This window comes from Pteropus medius, unplaced genomic scaffold (assembly GCF_902729225.1).
Source record: "Pteropus medius unplaced genomic scaffold, Ma_sr-lr_union100, whole genome shotgun sequence".
NCBI lineage: Eukaryota > Metazoa > Chordata > Mammalia > Chiroptera > Pteropodidae > Pteropus > Pteropus medius.
In genome coordinates, this window is record NW_024344378.1 from 572,419 (window position 1) to 590,910 (window position 18,492).

Below are 18,492 nucleotides of genomic sequence, written 5' to 3' on the forward strand. Positions count from 1 at the left end.
GCCTCGCCCTCTGCCCGCCTGCCCGTCGCGAGGCCCGCTGGGCCCCGCCCGCCGTCCGAGAGCCCGGGGCCAGCGACTCACAGCGCCAGGGGGAACTGGTCCTGCTCAGGCGGCTTCCGCACCCAGGTGCCCAGGCCCGCCTTCTGGAACGCGCGGAACAGCTGCCGCTTGGTGGCCTGGTACGTGCGCGCCCCCAGCTTGGCCTCGCAGTAGGCGGACGGCGTGTCCCCGTGGCCCAGGGTCCGCGAGCTCAGCTGCGGGGCAGGAGAGAGAGGGCACAGGTGGACCACGGGCGTGGACGAGCCCTCGGCGGCCGGGCACCCCGGTTCCGCCTCGCGCTGCTCCTCCAGCCTCCTTCACGGAGCCGGGCCTGCGTGGGGGGCGGCCCCGCGTCCCCCGCCACACCCCGCACCCGCAGTCAGCTCGGCCATGCCTGAGCCCCTAGCCGTGCGCCGGGAGTAGGCGCAGTGCCCCTCGTCAGTCAGGCCTCCGTGAGATATCTGTCCTCCCCAGTCGACCTACAGATAAAATAAAATCTTATAAAATAAAAAATAAGACGGAGAGGAGCCGCAGCGGCCGCCTGCGTCGGCGCCTGCGTCTGGGGTCCGTGGGGCACCTCACTGGGGAAAGGACCCGAAGCTGGGTGGTTAACGGGCAAAACGAGCACGTGACGCGTGAACCGGCTGTGAACCTCCAGGCGCTGTGCGTATCTCTCCCTTGGGAGGAGGATGAGGGGCTCAGACTGGGGAGGGGCAGCTGAGGCCGGTCCCAGGGAGGTTCGAATTGCAGCCGGGCGGATGGTGAGACCGGCATTTCCTCCATCCTGAGCTGTGACAGGCAAAGCTGTGCAGCCAACGGCAGAGACCAAGCAGGGCCTGACCGCCCCGCATGGCAGGGTGGGGGCGGGGGCTGGAATCCCATGGCAGGGTCCTCGCCACCTGTGCCTGTCCAGGAAGCCCGCCCCCTGCCACCGTCACCTGGACTCCCCACAGAAGATGGAGCCCTGGGTTTAGCAAGACAGAACCGACAGCAGCCCCTGCCCTCCCACAGTCCCAGCGCGACCCAGCAGTGTGCAGGACAGGGGCCAGGCAGGTGGCAGGGGTGGCGGGAGGGCACCGAGCACACCAAGTGCCGCCAGGAGCCGAGTGCGCGTCTCTGCGTCTCAGGGGCCCGGACTGGCTTTGGGCAGCGGCACGTGTGTCCTGCCCTGCTGGCTGGTGAGTCGACCGCACAGTCCCCCGGCCGGGCCCAGACGAGCAGGGGCGAGGTCAGACCGCCCGTTCGTCCGGCTTCACCGTCGTTCTGGGAGACGGACCCGGCTGTGCCGTCACGCCACATCTAGAGGGGACGTGGACTCCGAGTGTGGCGGGGACGGCTGCCGTCGGGGCTGGGACGCCTGCCGCCTGCCCCGCCACCCACGCCCGTCCCAGAGGCCACTCGCCTGTCCGGAGCGTCAGTCTCTTTGTGTCTGATCTGGGAGTGACAGTGACGGATGCTCCGTGCTGGCCACCCTGGTGTCACGAGTGAGCCCCTTTGCCGCCCGCCTTGAGCTGCTGGGCTGGCCCGAGCTTGGTGAGCGTGTGGGGAGGGGATGGCCCAGGGACCAGTTTTGTGCCCTTGTCCCCTGGGGCAGACCTGGCGGCCTCCTCTGGGCCCCGGGCTCGGCAGCCGCCATCACTCACCTTCCCGTAGAGCCGCACCCACCGGGTGGACAGCACGTGCTTGCAGAGCCGGGAGGCGCCCCCGCAGTGGCGCCTGCCGGTGGTAGCATCCAGCACCTCCACGTCCGCATTGCCCGCCACCCAGTTCACGCTGAAGCGGGACGACTTGCCGGGCTGGCGTGCCTCGGCGCCGCTGACCCCTGTGGGAGCAAGTGGGAGCAGAGGCCTCAGCACTCCTGGCCCCGGCAGCCTGGGCCGGACCGGCCTGGGGCACATCTGCGTGTCACCGTTGTCACCTTCAAGCCTTGGCCAGGTCAGCACCAATGCCGATTGTGGGAAATGCGTTTTCACCTTTCATTCAGGGGATTTTTAATTTAAGGTGGTCTCAGAAGCCTGCCCGTTTTCCCCGCCTACAGAGATCTCACTGCCAGACGGGGCCACGTGGAAGCCACCAGAACGCGTGTCCGCCAGGCGCTGGCTGCTCGCCCCACTCTGCACGGCGCCCAGCAGCCCTGAGGTTCAGAGTTTGGCCGACGAGATGAAGAAGCAAAGATGGCAGGAGATGTGAGATGCCGCCGCGCTAGTTGACCGGACACGGCAGACGGAGACGGGGCTCCCGCCCCGGGCCGGCGAGGTCAGGACCGGGCAGAGCCTCAAGGGAGCACGCCCTGGGCGCGACCCCGTGCGCCTGTCCCGCCCCATGCCCGAGGCCTCCAGAACCCGTCAAGGCCTGTCTGCTCGTCAGGCCGTGGGCTGACTTCTCAGATGACACGCTCTGCACCCCACAAGCTCCCCCACACTCAGGAGGGGGATGTCCCTGGCCTGGGGCAGCACCTGCCTGACGCCTGGGTGTCACCACACTGCCTGCGTCACCCTCACCCCCACGATGCCCTGGGCGCCCACGGGGAGACGCTGGAGGTGACAGGCCTGCAGTAGAGCTCCGGCCTTCCCTGCCACGCCCTGAGGACTCTGCAACGTGGTCGGTTCTGGCACTGCGAGGCCCTTTCCGCTGTCCTCTCCCCACTGGGCCACATGTCCTGCGGGACAGAGCTGGTCACTTGAGCACATTGCACTTAGGCCACTGAGGGCTGCTCAGGGGTCATGGCAGAGTCACGATGGGCGGTGAAGAAGCCGTGGTGTAGGGGAGCGAAGGGCTGGGCAGCCATTGGGAGTCTGTAGCCGACACCCCGAGACGGAGTGACCCCCATGTCCAGGGACAGCCAGCGCCTCGTGTGGTGCCTCCTATGCAGCTCCGAGCTGCCAAGCTGTGGACCTGTGTTCTCCCACCCTCTGCCACCCATGGATCGACACCCGTCCCGTGTCCCCAGAGCAGGGCGGCCGACCCGCAAGCCAGGCCAGAGCGCCCTCCACAGCAGGCGTGCAGGCGCCACTGGCCTGGTCCAGGACAGTCTTCTCGTCTCGAAACCGTTTTCGTCACTTCTGCGAAGACCCTTTGCCCCATTGAGGTAGTTCGCGGTGTCCGGGGTTAGGGCCTGGAGTTGTGGGGCCGCTGTTCAGCCTGTGGGCACAGTGACGCTGGGGTCAGCACTGGCCGTGAACCGCCCCCTCCGGCCCGCTTCGGCAGGAGGACGGGCCTGGATGCGAGCGGAGCTGCAGCTGCCCTCAGCCGCACCTGCGGTTTCTCTTCCCCCGGCGCGTGACTGTGGTGCGTTGCCCAGCGCCACTCGCTCTTGGGGACAGATGGCTGATGAGAACAGCGGGGCTGCAGAGCCCCCACCGGGCATGAGGGGTCAGCCTCAGTTGGCTGGGGCCTCGTCCTGGAAACCCGTTGAGAAATCCCGACAAAGGGCGAGAGAGAAAAGGCGTCCTGACGTGGTGTGGCTCGGCGGAGGGCGGCCCAGGGTGGCCTTTCTGTTAGTGGCCCCTTCGTCATCTCTGCCCAGGAGACCTCGACCCCCTAGGCAGCTTGGCCAGAGCAGCTGCTCCCGGAGGTGACACCGATATGGGCCTATGGGGCCTGCGGGCTCGCACGGCCCCACCCCGCAGTGACGTGTTAGCGGGGCGTCTCGTTCCACAGCAGGTCAGTGGGTCTCCGTCAGCCCTCGCCGCAAACACTCTGCCTGGTGGACTGACTCACGGACACGGTCTGGCGTCCCCTCTCGGCATGCGGCTGAGTTGACAGGAATCAGCACGTTCAGATGTCACTCCTGTGACTTGCTAGCGGTGTGGCCTTTGACCAGTTAACTGACCCACTGACCTCCGCTGGTACCATGACCTCGCTGCCACCATCATTATTTAGGAGCGATGAGTGCGAATTAACAATTTAGCCATGAAAATGAGCTTTATCATCGCTCACGGAGCCGTTGAAAGACGCCTTGCCTCGGGAAAGCCCCATCCACGTTTTTAAAGCCAGGTGTAAGAGACAGCGCTGAATTTCTTCACACAGCTAGTGGGCCTCCTCTACCTAAAATGTAATGCACTTTCCCCAAGTTAAATTTACACAGGACCCGCGGGGACACGGTTTTCACCTGGACTGAGGCACGTCTGTGCCGCAGGCAGCACTGTTCAGTGTGAGAGTCGAGTGAAGCCACTGCCAGGCGTCCACGGGGTCATGGCCGCCGGACAGGACGGACGCTGGAGTCTTCTATGCAGCCAGACGCCGTGGGGCCGCATGTCACGGACGCACAAATGCATGCGCACACACCATGCACACGGCACATGGCACACAGCACACAGCACACGGCACACAGAACACAGCGCACACAGTACGCTGGCACATGGCACACAGCAACACAGCACACAGCACAGCACACGGCACACACGCCTCACTCAACCCTCCCTCCCTGCTCTCCGCCCACCCCTCCTGATGGAAGGGAGCTGGTGGCACTTCAGAGTGGACTCAGGGATCGTAGTGGCTACTCGGCCGCATCATGCTATTTGACTCGTTTTCGTTATGACTGACATGTTGTGATTGGCAGATTTCATAGCTGCTGTCTTGTCTTGATAGCGCCTCCCCCCCGACCCCGTTGAGGGGGTCCCTGCAGACCCCAGGGGGACACAGAGGTATAAGAAAGCACGAGGCTGTTACAGCTCCTCTCTCCCAGGGTGCTGGGCTGGTGGCCGAGGCTGTTGAGAGCCAGTGCAGGGGGCACGTGCGGTGCCAGCTGCCGGCCACACTGTCACCGCTGCTCTGGAGAGCGGCGGCAGTGTCCCCGGCGTGACGGGCCGGGCGTCTTCCACACTGACCTCCAGGGACTTCTCTTCAGGTCAGCGGGAACATGGCCTCATTTGTGGTTGTGAATGGCTGGTTCGTGTTCCTCATAGTGCAGGAGGCACAGGACACTCCCAAAGATGTGACACGCCATGGGGGTAAGAAATTCGCCTGTTTCATTTTATAATCTGATGACGATGTGGTTCTTGGTTCCTATGAGCACCGTCATTACTTCAGAAGACATGGGATGAAGGGACTTGGGCAGAATACGGTCGATTTTGCTTCAAATTATATGTTTTTGCACCACGCGGTATCCCAAGTGTAGCAATGAGCCAAGTTCCATACCGAATAAAAGCGTCTCATCTCTCCTCGTCCGCACGGCCCGGTTGGCATCGTCTCTCGTGCCCAGATGGCGCGTCCCCTCCAGGGCAAGTCGGCCCTGTCTCCGTCTGTCTGGGGCACTGTCTGTCGCACCTTCATTTTTAAAGGACACTTTTACTGGGTCTAGATTTTCAGGTCGAGACTGATTTTTCAGCAGCATTGGAAAGACCCCGGCTCCTTGCTTTTGGTTCCCGAGTGGCAGCCACCAGCCTGATTTAGCTCTTGCGAAGCGGGTCCCTTTTATCTTCTGACTGCTTTTCAGATTTTCTTTGTCTTTTTTTTTTTTTTTTTTTTTGTTATCATCACTTTTAGTGCCGAGGGGAGGATTTTAAAAAGTTCTTCCTGGGGTACAACGTACGTCTTAGATCTGTAGCTCAATGCTGTCCGTCTGTCCTGAGATGTTCTTAGTTATTATTATGTCTCTAAATACCCATTTTCTCTCCCGTCTCCTGAAACTCTTCTTTGTGTGTGAGACTCACTCTGTCTCTTATCTTTTCTTTTTGGACTTTCCCTCTGGGCTGCTGAATTTTGTGTGTCGACCCGGTTGGGCTCCGGCGCCCAGATGCTTAGGCAAACAGCAGCTGGACGCTGCCGGGAGGGTTATTTTAGTGGTTTGACATCTGAATCAGTGGACCAAGTAAAGCAGACTGCCCCGCCGTGTGCAGGTGGGCCTCATCTAATCCGTCGACGGCCCCAGGAGCCAAGACCGAGGCCCCTTCGAGGAGGAACGAGTCCCGCCTCTAGGCCACCTTCGGACCCGCCTGAAACACCGCCTCCCGCCGGCCCGCCCTGTGGGCTTCAGGCTTGCAGCCCCCGCGCCCTGTGAGCCGGCCCTTACGTAACGCTCTCCCCTGGCAGGCAAGCGAGGCCCTGCCCCTGCCCCTGCTTTCGTCTCCGGGGCCCCTGACACATGCCCGCTCCGCCTCCGTGCCACACCTGCTCCCCGGCGTCGCCTCCGCTGCGGCGCCCGTCACCGCCCGTCCCCGGCTGCGTCCCGCTCACCGTTCGACCTGTTCTCCGTACGCCTCGCGGTTCTTCCATTATTTTTGAAGTTCCCCTTTGGCTCTGTTTTCTTTTTGGGGTTCCACCTCTCCCCCTGCAGTTTCCGTCTTGTTTCTTCAATCTCTTCTGTCCCGCTGAGCCGGTGACCTCGAGCCTGTGTCTGCGAACCCTGCTGTCTGGAGCTGCGGGTCTGTTTCTGTCATCTGTGGTGTCTGCCGCATTTCGTTGGAGTCGGGCGCCCACGTGGGCAGCCACCCCGGCCACCCCGTACCCTGCCTGCCCCCCGCCTTCCACCGGAAAGGTTCCTGCTGACCGTCAGTCGCTGTCCTGTTAGACGTGCACACAGATCATGAGTATTTCCTGTCCCCCGGCACGGTGGACGCTGCATTAAAGTGACCCCGTGAGGCAGTGCTGGGCTGCGTCCTGCCGTGCACTCGCTCTGAGTGGCCCCTGCCCACTCCCAGGGGATCACGGGACCTGCCCTCTTTTTCTAAGTTTGGCCTTGCTGTAAACGTGCTGTCGGCCGAGAAGGGTAAGGCCTGCCTGATTGGGTCCCTTGGGACCTGCCGGTGCCAGCCTGCGGACAGGAGGGCCGTCTGTGGGGACGGGGCTCTTACCGCTGAGGAGGGGCCGGTTGTGCCGGTAGGAGGGGGGCAACTGGCCGACGTCCTGTGTCCTGTGGCTCATGACGCGCGACAGGTGGCCGGTGTGGCGCAGGCTCCCCACGGTGACGCTGTGCAGGTACACGGGCTCGATGAAGTGGCAGAGGAGGGCGCCCTGCAGCCCCAGCACGTTCCACCTGTGGGGAGACGGGCGTCAGCAGAGCACGGCCACTCACCTGGCTCAGGTCCCCCCACAGGGTAGGCTCTAGCCAGGCCCGTCGTACAGGCCCCCGCTCTGCTCCTGGGGGTCGTCGTCCCCACCGTGCAAAGCCATTGGCTTTGGCTTGCGGCCCCTAATGATCTGAGCTCCCTCACTGCTGGGGACAGGGTCTGACAGTGGCTCTGCGTTTTCGTGAACACGGCCTCCTTTTCTGGAAATAAATCGTTTGATGGGCTGGAAGCTAGTCTGGGACCCAAAATTCAATTAAAAAAAAGATAGTCTGTTTACAGAGTGACTCTGCGTTTTTCCTTATAGGAGCTGGGAAAATACCGGAAACGGAATTTGTTTTAGTTTAGGGGCAACGCCCCCTCCCCACCCGGTGTCCTCGGCGAGCGGGGCCTGCTGTTGGCATTAAACGTTAGTAAGTGACCTTCCTTGGCTCTGGGCCGGTTTCGACTCTAGACGCCAGATCGGAGGAGAAGGGCGAGCCCGTTTTCTCTGAAACGAACTCTGGCTGAGTGTTTTCGCTTCTTCGAGCGTTTGAGGGCCGCCCCGGATGCGGGTGGGACGAGGGTGCACGTCGCCGATTTGTAGGCGACGTCCTGTGGTTTCCACCCTGGGCGGGGCGAGGCGTGGACAGTCCGGCCCCGTCCGCCGGGGGGCCTGTCCCGCTCGTCCGTCGCCCAGTCGACGACATTCTCCTCGTTAATTAACGTTTCTCTGTTCTGGTTATTGTGCTGCCTCGTCTGCTCGTTTCTCCTCCTGATTAATAAGGGCTCATTACGGTCCCCTCTCCCGCAGCAGTCAACGGAACCCTCCATTAATTACCGGGGCTGGAGCCCGCGCGTCCTACCCGGGACCCGCGATGCCAGTTGCCCTAAAAAGTCCCCTTGAAATTTTATTCCGAAAACAGAAACCATTGCACCGGCGATATTAATCTGCCTCAGAAGCACCGTGCTGAACGAGGAGCATCTTTTAATCTCATGCAAGAAAAGGCAGCCATCTGGCCGGTGCGGGCCCGGCGCCCGCCCGCCCGCCCCGCGCGAGCGCGAAGGCAGGGCGTTCATCTGCAGAAAGCTCGGGCGGAGCGCGGAAGGTGATATTTATAGACAAACAGTGAGGGCCTACGACTTACACAGTCGTTGGTTTCAGGAAACATTTGCCTTCCTCTCGCACATCTACGTTGTGTCGTTTTAAAAAAAAAACGCGATGGCCGGCATGTCTGGAAGTCACGTCGCTTCTCGGAAAGGAGCCGGCGGGCGGTCTGTCCTTCGCCGGTCTGCCGTTTTGCCGGAGGGCGCGCCGGAGGGTTTGGGAGAGCGGCGTCTCTGGAGGCGGCCCGAGCCCCCACCGCGGGGTATGGGGACCCTGAACTTGGCGATGGCCTGCGGCCCAGCCTCTGTTTTCGCGTGGACGACGCCGTCTGGTGCGGTCACCTGGGCTCCGGGAGGTGGAGAGCGAAGTCCGGGCGGGCGCCGTGCCGTTCTCCCGACACCGGTGTGTCCCAGTGGCGACCACAGGTCTCGGCTCCGTCCCTGAATTTAAAGATCAGAGTTTCTGAGCAGCGCCCGGGACAGAACGAGACAGAAAAGCTCAGCAGAGTCACTGTCACCTAGACTTTTGTGTCCCTCCTTTTAGGTCTGGAGAGGCTGGGAAGCTGACTTGCCGGCAGCCAAGGGCCCAGGTGTAGCCAGCAGGTTGGCAGCTGTGTGACCGTTCGTGGCAAAGGATTCTGGAAGCGAGTGTCATTACTTCTCGGGTAGTGACGTTTAAACAGTTCTTATCACCGTAAGCAGGAAAATGGACATTTTCTCCATCGATAAGAAAGCGCTTTTGTGAAATAAGCCGCATCTTGAACAATACATCAGTGTTCTCAGAAGAGACATCACCCTGCTCGCGGCCGCCCACGTGCTGGCTTTGGACTAAACTTCTGGAAGGAACATACTTGGGTGCTTGTGGTTTCGTGTGATTATCTGAAGACAAATAACTTCTATATCGGGTTTCCTCCTAATAACCTTTACAATAAAGAGAAAATCAACCTTCTCCTGGCCTGGCTATAGGAGTTCAAACTTATTCAGCATGATCAATAAAACCAAATGTCTTCCAGAGTATAAACTGAGAACTTTTCAGCGTTCGGGATTGAATGGAAAAATACCTCTCCCTTTGTTCAAACAGCTGATATTACTGCAGTGTTGACAGAGAAAAAAAAATCCCATGTCTCGTTTTCAATATAGATAATCCCCAAATAAATATATTTTTGTCTGTTTGTCAATCACCGAAATACCAAAGACGAGGGAGGGAGAGATCTCAGGGAAGATCACCAAGAGAAGCCATCTCCTCGCTCGGCTCAGATCTTGGGTTCCGAGGGTCAGCGGAGCCACCTCACGGCCTCCCTGACGGCCGCCCCCGTGTGTCCCCGGGATGCAGACGGAGCATGGCGGGGGCTGGGGTGTGTTTTGAGCGGGGGCTGTGCTCGCCTTTGGTTTTGCCTCCTGGACGTGGTCCAGACAGGAGATGGGACTCTCCAAAGTCACAGTGAAGTCTGCGGTGCCTCCTTGAAGTGCTACCAAAAATAGATGCTTGCCTGGCATAAGAGCAGACACCTGGATCAAGGGAACAGAGCGGGGGCCCCCAGAAACCAGCTCTGGTAAATGTGGCATGGACCTGTGCCCAGCAAGGACTCGGGGAGCCCCACATAGCGGCAGTTCACAGCCGCGGTGCATGCCGGGCTCACGGGGACCTTCGGAACGTTACTGGGTCTCCCCAAGGCTCTGGCAGGGCTGGTCTGGGGCGCAGTGTGGGCTCCAGCTTTGCTCAGGCCACCAGGTGAGTGTAAGGGAGCCGGGCTGAGAACGGTGGCAAAGCGGTCAGCCCCGATTTTGGAGTCAAAAAGCCATGAGAGGCCCGAGTGCCGACAGCGGTGGGCTGGGCCCCTCCTTGGCCACTTTCTGCTTCTCCGAGCAGCGGTCTGGAGCAGGTCCTCAGCCGCGGGGTGTGGCCGACAGGGGGAGAAACACGCCAGGTGACTGACGGCCTCTGTCGCGTGCTCATAGCAGCAACATAACCTCCATTAACAGTGCCGTCAGCGGCTCTAGGGCGTCTCTAAGAGCGGAGGTCCTGGCCTGGGGGTGACGCCCTCCCCCACCCCCAGCCCTCCGGTTCGGCCAAGACGGGCGGCAGCAGAGGCAGAGGCGCTTCCGCGCAGGTGGCCCGTCCCGCGCCAGGCTCCCGGCTTCTTCCTTGGGCCTCTCTGAGCAGAAGAGAGGACCAGCTGAGCTTCCGCCCAGCAGCACCGTGCTAGGGGCTCACCGTGGACGTGCCCTCCAGCCGACACCAGGGTGGGGTGCAGGGCGTTCACGAGAGGGTCGCTGGCAAGGGCAAAGCAGACGCGACCAAACTCGGGGCCTCTCAGTAGGGAGTGGTCAAATAAGCTACGGTCCATTCACGGGAAGAACAGGCGGGACTGCCCGTGGCCCGGCCGACAAGCGCCGCCGTGTTCCCCGGTGTCCTGCCCGCCCTCCCGCCCGCTGCGCCCCCTCTCGGCGGGACTGCGCCTCTCTCCCCGCCGCCACCTGCTGGTGCCTCTCTCCGCTCCCTTCCCAGGCTACGAGCCCCGGTAGGTCCTTGCTGTTGCCATAGAAACCATGTGCGTTATCACCTGCCCTTGCTCATGCCGGCACCTGTGCCATCCGCTGGGGAAGATCCCCAGGGGTCCACACAGGGGTCCCCTGGCCACCGGTTACCGCCCATCCTCCCGCTGATGGACGAACAGCCGTTCTTGCTTTTGTCTCTAAGAGTCACAAGCCGAGTGGCGCGCGAAACCCACCCCTCCTGGAATGGATGTTCCTTCAGACACGGTGTCTAATTTTAACTACCTGAGCTTGGTTATTGATCGCCATGGGTCTTTCAATGAGCAGATTAAAACTTTCGCCATAAAAATGAACTGTAAAAAATTACAGCTGCTCTCGGGGCGAAAGGCCCTGTCTGGCTTCTCAACTCGGATTCGGGCTGTGGAGACTGGGTTCCTCCTGGTGGTGCAGGCCGCCGCCCTCCATCCTCTCAAGGTCAGTCTGTCCTCTCTGCCACCTGTGCACTGGGGGACACCCGACACCCGCCCTCCTTAATTAACTGGCAGCCGCCACATCTCTAAGTGTCCCCAGCTCTCCTGAGATGAGATGACAGTGTTGTTCATTCTTCCCCTCTCAAAATGCAGGGCCTTTGAAAACAAGTGTTCTTCCCAAATCCCCGGCCCCAACCTGGCGCAGCTCGGTTAATAAGCCTCTTAAACCCTCTTTACCAGACTGGGCGCCGACCTCGTTACAGCTTTTAAGTGAAATCTCCCGGTCTCTCAAGTAACAAAAGCAGTGATCTATTCAATAATACCGATCCATTATAAAAGTCGTAGCGGCAATCAATAATGCCGGGCGTCTGCCACCTGTCGCCCCGCAGGCCGCCGCGAAGTGGCCACCGCCCACCACGTCCCACCGCCCACCGCGCTCAGCAGAGGCCGAGACGCGGTTTCACAGAACGAAGTTTGAAACCCGGCGTGGCCAACGTGACAATGCGGACAATGCGGACACTCACGGGAACAGGAGAGCGGGCTAAGTGACGGCGCGCAGCCGGCTCGCGGTGACGGGGCCACCCGCCCGCCGGTCAGGGCAGGGCCCGCCTGGCAGCGAAGCGCCGCGGGCGGCAAGCTCCCCGGCGCGGGAGGAGACGCACGTTAGGGATAAAAGAGGAACGTCAACGCGGCAGCAGCCGCCTGCTGTCGTCTGGCTGCTGGGACATTGGCTGGTTGGTTACGTTCTACTTTCCATCTTTTTCCAACTTTTCTTCATGTGCTTTTTATTTTAACGAGAGACCGTCAGATCAGCAACGCCGCCCGCTGCGAGCGGCTTTCCAGCGGCAGGGCTGCTGCCATCTCGGCTCGCCCCCTCTCCCTGGGTCGGCTGCCAGGGCCTGTGGCCACGGGGACTTTGTGGCCTTGTTTTGTTTCTGGGGCAAAGCCAGTTCACCCGCAAGGCGCATTCTCTGCCTGGAGCATCAGACAGAACAGGCTCTTTTCTTCAAGGTGATGTTATGCTCCAGGGTTTTCACTAAAATTTCTTTTTGATCAAAATCTCGGAAGAAGTTGTTTCACTTTAAAATGACTTTGATAGCCTAAGAATTTTCCTAGTAATTCCGATGACTCGGTTCAAAAGAAATCAGATTTTGTTTTTTTCTGCTGTGTTCAATATCGAAACTATTTTTAAAGGAAGGGAAACTTAGCCGATGCGTCCCCACTTCAGGCCCCTGGGGTGTCTCCCCCTCAACGCGGGGCTGTGCTTTGCTGAGGCCCAGGACGCTCCGCCCACGTTGACGCTCCGCGCTGGGCCTTTGGGCTCCGGGTGGCAGTCCAACAGGCTCCTGTGACCTCTCTGCGCAGTGACGTCCCCGACATTGCTTCCCAAAGGAGCCGAGGGCGACATCACTTGGGCAGCCTTGAAGGACCGCGGCAGACGTCGGTAGCTGTGCCAGCTAGTGGACACACCCGGCTTGTCACACGCAGGCGCGTGAGCCTCGGGCGCCCTGCCTTTGCAGTGAGTCGACAGCGCTGACACCAGTGTCACAGCAGTGACCCCCTCACCGCGAGCTGGACACGTGCAGGTTTGCGTCTGCAGACACGGCCTCTGCCCACGCGCGGGCGTCCGGGGCCCAGCGCCCAGCGCCCAGCGCACGCTCCGCCTGTGGGATTTGTCACTTGCCGATGGGGTGGAGGGGACCCGGGAAAGGATAACCGGAAACATGAGATGACATGTGAGGAAACGTGGAAGATTATCCTTCGATGGAATTCCAGGAAGTGTCTTCACAATGTTTTATGACTTGTTTTAAGCCCCTGTAAAAATTTCAGGGTTTCTCCAGCGTGTTTGGCTGTAAACCTGTCTCACCGCCGGCATCGTGGAATGACGCTGACGGTTATTCACGGAACTCCGTGCTCAGAAGACCCGCTGAGATCTCGGTCACGTGATCGCTCAGGGGCCGGTGACCCCAGCGGGAAGCTGCGCGTTTCGTTTCTTCCGCGTGTGGGGAACAGGGAAGCAGCGTTCCCCGTTAGATCTTCCGATATAACGGCCTCCCGTTCATTTTTCACTGACAGCAAAGCGGTTTGCAAGTCTGCCTAGTGGATGAACCTCTTCCATCTTAATTAAAGCTACAAGTTTATTCACTTGTTTTCATTTTAGTACGTAAACATCACATTTCTGTTTCATGGCTGCTCTGATTATAGCGCATTTGTTAAGGAATAAATTTCTAACCCATAAATATACATGTCCGGGGACTCCAGGCGGCATGCTGCTAAGACCCCTGGGGGTCCCCCGAGAGCAAATCAGCCGCCGTGGCCGGCCGTGGCCTCACCCCTGACATTCATGGCCGCACACGACCTTCAGCTTCGGCGACCGAGGAGGAGGGACGGAGGGCATCGGCCGAGCCATCTTTCCATATTTCCCGCGTCACCTGCGTGGGGCCTGGGAAGGTCGCTGGCCTTCCGGTGTCCAGGTGGGCCCTGCTCTGCCACCACCCACATTTCACGTCCCGGCGGGCCCCTCCCGAGGGCCAACCACATCCGGCATCTGTATCACGTGGAGGTGCAGACGAGGACGCGTCTGCCGCCGGATTACACGGGTGGTTGGAAGTCCAGATGGCCTCTGTCCTCCCCGGTGGTCACCCACGGTGGCCGGTACAGGCCTCGTTTGCACACACCCACTCAGAGGCGAGGTGTGTTCTCCATGGCCGGTGTCGCGTCAGCGGCAAGGACCACCTCATGGGGTCAGTCCCTGCCAGCACCAGGTTCTCTGTCCACTGCGTGTAAACCCCCTTTCTGTGTGACAAAGCCCCACCGGCTCGGGCAGCAGGGGGTTAAACGCCACTATGGCCTCGCTGTCAGGGCGGCCTCCCACCTGCTTCCTCCCGCCTGCACCTGCCACCGTCTATCGCGCGCCTGTGTGTGCGGCACACAGCCAGGGCGCGTGGGCCGAGAGACCCAGCTGACGCGGTGACACGTCGGTTCTGGGCGGAAGACGCAGGGCGAGGGGCGTGGCCGGGGTGGAGGCGCCGGCGGGCGTCCTGGCGGAGGCGCAGGGCAGCTGGGGCGGGCTTCACCCGCTTCGCTTACCCCAGAGGCCCGACGGGCTGTTCAGAGGAGGGGCGTGGATACTGTGCCCTCTGGACGCCATTCCCGGGGGGTCAGGCCTGTGGGCCCGGAGGGGCCTCTCTGCCGCACACACGGCGTCTGGGCTCCTGCCGTGGTTCCCGCCGGCCCAGCGCGGCGCCCCCGGGCCGTGCGCGCGAGCGCCAGCCCGCCCTCTCCCGCACCGGCGGTCGGCGGGAGGCTGGGACACACTCGCTCTAAAAAGAAAGGCGCCGATTTGTAGCTTTTGCCAGTTTCCACGGTGTAAATGCCGTCCCTGTGGCCCATTTCAGGCGACCAGCATGAAGTCGCCGAGCCCGGACTCGGGTCGAGACAGGCAGTAGCGGCTGCAGCAGGTGTTAGTGACTCCAAGAGGAAAAATCATAGTAAAATGTCGTAAAATAGGAAGCCTCTGTTTTAATGCAACTCGTTTATAGGGTTCTGTATTTCATTTTCAGTAATGGCTGTGTCTGACAGTGGCTTTCACAACTGCCCGAACATAACGAACCCTCGCAGGCTGAGCTGGCGCCGCTGCCGGGCGCAGTGCGTCCCGGTCGTGGGTCACAGCCGAGCGCGTCCGCCAGCATTTTATGGCGTCTGGGAGGAGGGACGGTGCCGTCCACATCTCTGGCCCAGACCCGGCTCGCTGAGGAGGACGTTGCACCTGCACGTGTGCCCCAGAGGCTGTCGCTCGAACCCTGCGTGAGCCCTCAGGCCAGCGTTCGCGTCCTCAGGGGGCGGGCCGCGGACGCCCCGCGGGACCAGATGGTGTCGCGACGCCTCTGCACCCAGGACGCACGCGCCAGGCGCGGGTCGCAGGCGTCAGCGTGGCACGCGCTCCCGCTCCGAAACGGCTGTGCGGGGCGCCGCGTCCTCGCCAGCTGTCGGGTCTGCCGCTGGCCGGACGCGCGGACGCCGCTGCCCCTGGCCGGACGCGGGCAGGCCCCTTCGCCGCGGCGGCAGTTTCCCTCCTCGCCCTCCGCCATCAGCGCAGGGGTCACTGATCGGGAGCCTGGCGCCCCCGCGGCCCGTGACGGTGCCGCCCGGGACGTCCTGCAGCGCGGGCGCAGGGCACGGAGGCGGGTGCAGTGAAGTGTGACAGGAGGCAGCGGTGGCGCGTGTCCAGGGAGAGGAGGGACAGAGACAGACACACGCAGAGGGAGCAGGCGAGGGCAGCAGCAGGAGCGGCCGTGTGGCGGAGTCCCTGGGCCAGCCCCGGCCCCAGACCCAGGAGGCCGCCCTGTCCCTACATGTGCGCCCTTCCTCGAAGCAGCCGCATCCGTCCGCAGCCGACACTGGGGCCCTGCAGAGCCCCGTGGACTGTCTCCCAGCAGCTTCCACTGGGTCTCGGAGGAGCGGACCGGATCCCGCGTGGCTGCGTCACCCGCGGCAGATGACGCGTCTCCAGCGCGCGCCGCGCAGTCTCCGCGGTCACGATCAACGTGCGGGGCGTGGGCGTCTCGGGGCCCAGACAGCCGCATCCCCACCGCAGCGCGCGTCCGGAGCGGGTGGAACGGCCCCGCGTGCTCCCCGGTGCCCAGGGCGTTCGTTGGGCTGAGACAGCGGGGGACACGGCCGTGCCACAGGTGGGCGATGGCAGGGCCGTTCCCTTTGATGCAGAATCAGCGCTTTGATTTGTCACTTGGCCAGGAGCGGCCACACATGGAAGGAAATGGCCCGTTTCTCCCACAGCCCTTGGGTAATTCCCCAGAGTACCCGATCTCGGGCCTGAGGTTCCAAGGAGCAGGGACCCCGGCAGGAGGAGGCGGGCCCTCAGCAGGGTCTGCAGCCCAGGGCCTCCCGCCCTCCCCGAGTCTGCGAGGCTGCCCAGGGCTCCTGGCCGCAGATGCGCCGCCCCTGCCGCCCCTGCCACCCGTCCTCCCTGGTACAATGTGGGTGGGGCGCACCGCACCCCACTCTCCCGGCGCGTCAGCGGGGCCAGCACCCGCCTCACCCCCGCAGTTTCTCGACCCGACTGTCTGTGTCCAGCTCGTGGGGGTCAGTGTGTCTGGGATCGGCATGTTTGTCAGCATGCAGTTTCTTCCTGTGGACAGCTCATGGGTCAGCGAGTTTACCGAATTTCCAGCCGTTCTGATCCACTCTCAACACGGGTTTTCCGGGGCCACATTTCACTCCAACAGTGGGTGGCTCCCCCAGGGACTGCCGACTCTACCCTGGGAGGGGGCTGGGGCCAGGGGCAGGTGGGCCCAGTGGACAACATGACTCACCTCCCAATCACACCACAAGTCTGTGCCCACCCCGTCAGATGGGGACCCTCCCAGGCTATGCGTGCATGCATGTGTGTTGTGTGCGCATGCGTACGTGTGTGCATGCACACACGTGTGCGCATGCCACATATGTGGGCACGAGTGTGCATGTGCATGCATGCATGTGTGCATGCATATGTGTGCGTGTGGCACGTGCGTGTGTGCACACATGTGCATATCGTGTGCATGTGTGTACGTGTCATGTGCATGCATGTGCGTGCACATTGTGCATGTGTGTGCGTGTCGGGTGTGCACTCCTGTGTGCAGTGGCAGCTTGGAATGCCAGGCAGGGCTCGCCCCAGCACCCTTGCGTGTGGTCTGAGGGAGGTGGACGGGATCCGGGCCAGTCCCTGCCCCACTTCTGCTGGGGCTGCCAGCCTGCAGAGCAGCTGTTACCTGGCCATCTTGTCGGTGCAGGACATGGTGACGAGCTGCTCGCCCAGCAGGACGCCGTCCCACGTCTGCACCACGCTGGGGCCCCGGACGGGCACGGTCCCCTCACCGGACTCGATCTTGGTGCGCAGGTGACCGCGGGATCTCCTGATGCCGTGCTTGCTGCCGGTCACTAGGAGGCAAGAGGCGGCGTGAGGGGGGCCGGACCACGCTGGGCCAGACACGTGGGAGCCCAGTGCCACTGCCAGTGGGTGGGCACCGCAAAGCGTGAGTCGGCGCCAGGCGGGGGAAGCATTTTCCCCAGCAGTGATGCGGTGAAGAGCGGGCCCCAGAGCAGCCCCCTGGACCTGCCGGCCACCCCGTAAAGGGCCAGGCAGCAGGCGTCTGAGGCCCCGCGGCCATTTGGTCACATGCCCCGCAGCACAGAGCACGGCCGGGCCTGTGGACGAGGGGCTGCTTCCCGCCCACCGAGCCCTGGGTTGTGAGCTCCGTGCCGCTCCCACCTGTCATGGGCTCCCACCGGTCAGTCACAGGTGGCGGTGTTCTCAGCACCCCTCTGGCCATGTGAAGCGGGGAGCCGGGGTCCAGCCCCGGCTGCATGGGGAAGGGACTGCATGGGGCTTGGCCCCAGGGCTGTGGTCTGCCCACCCTGGCCTGGAGTTTCATCCTGGTCCATCGTTTCCTCACTGACTGATTTGGGGAAAGTCACTTAAAACCACTGAGTGTAATAATGGTGCCCACCCCTGAGGCTGTGGGGCAGAACGGGGACACAGGAACGTGTCAGCACAGGGCCCGTTACTACGCTGGGCCACGGAGGCAGGCACTCTGCTGTGCCCGGCCGTGGTCCCCGTGGGCCCCTAGCATGTGCTCGTGTCCTCCTCCTCACCTCTGTAGAGCCCCCTTGACGCACACGCACATGCACACGCACACGCACTCGCACACGCACCCTGCAGCCCCGCGGTCACTTGGAGAGCGAGCGTGAACAAGAGGAAACGTTACTTTGGTTTCTGAAGAGCTCTGTGTGTTGTCTGGATTATGCCACCACGTGGAAAAGGCCGAGCGCCTTGCGTGCAGGTCGTATGTAAAACAGCACAGAGATTCTAACATCTGCCGACGTAGGACGTCATGGGCGGACCCTAGATGCTTTCTTTAAGAGTTTCTATTTCAGTTTTAGAAGTTGTGGGGATGGGATTTTTCTCCTGCTTACCCCTATTGAAGGCATCAGATAATGCACGGCGTGTGGTTCACATAGGCGCCGTGTCTTACAGCTCTCGGAAGAACTTCCGGTATGTTTTGTCACGGTTTCTGAGACCGAGGTCCTTCACTATGCGTCCACAGTGCCCAAGGCTGTCTCTTGGGGAGAGAGATTGCTGTACTCCTCAGAGACAGTACACTTTCAGGAGATTTCAGATTGCTTTTTGATTCTTCTGCTGACCAGGTTCTTGATGAGAGCCAGTTTGGACTGGCCTGTGAGTCACCCACAGAAAGAGACACCACGGTGAGAGACTGAGCCTGGGTGAGTGCAGCCAGGGACACCCAGCCCTCCCCTGCTGGAATGCAAATCTCTCCTTTCAGCTTTAACTGGCGCTAGGAATCAGAAGACAATGATGATGGTGGTGCTGGTGATGG

At 61.7% G+C, this 18,492-nt stretch overlaps 1 protein-coding gene across 1 annotated transcript in view; it reads right to left on the reverse strand.

Annotated features, from left to right (window-relative positions):
• ADARB2 (adenosine deaminase RNA specific B2 (inactive)) overlaps positions 1-18,492 on the reverse strand; it is a 238,624-nt gene continuing 220,132 nt past the window's right edge. Inside the window, exons 7-11 of the mRNA XM_039872412.1 lie at positions 17,863-17,891; positions 16,867-17,035; positions 6,834-7,015; positions 1,683-1,861; positions 1-254 (exon numbers count right to left, since the gene is read on the reverse strand). Of these exons, the coding sequence (XP_039728346.1) occupies positions 78-254; positions 1,683-1,861; positions 6,834-7,015; positions 16,867-17,035; positions 17,863-17,891 (736 nt within the window). The 3' untranslated portion in view covers positions 1-77. The remainder of the gene's footprint in view (positions 255-1,682; positions 1,862-6,833; positions 7,016-16,866; positions 17,036-17,862; positions 17,892-18,492) is intronic.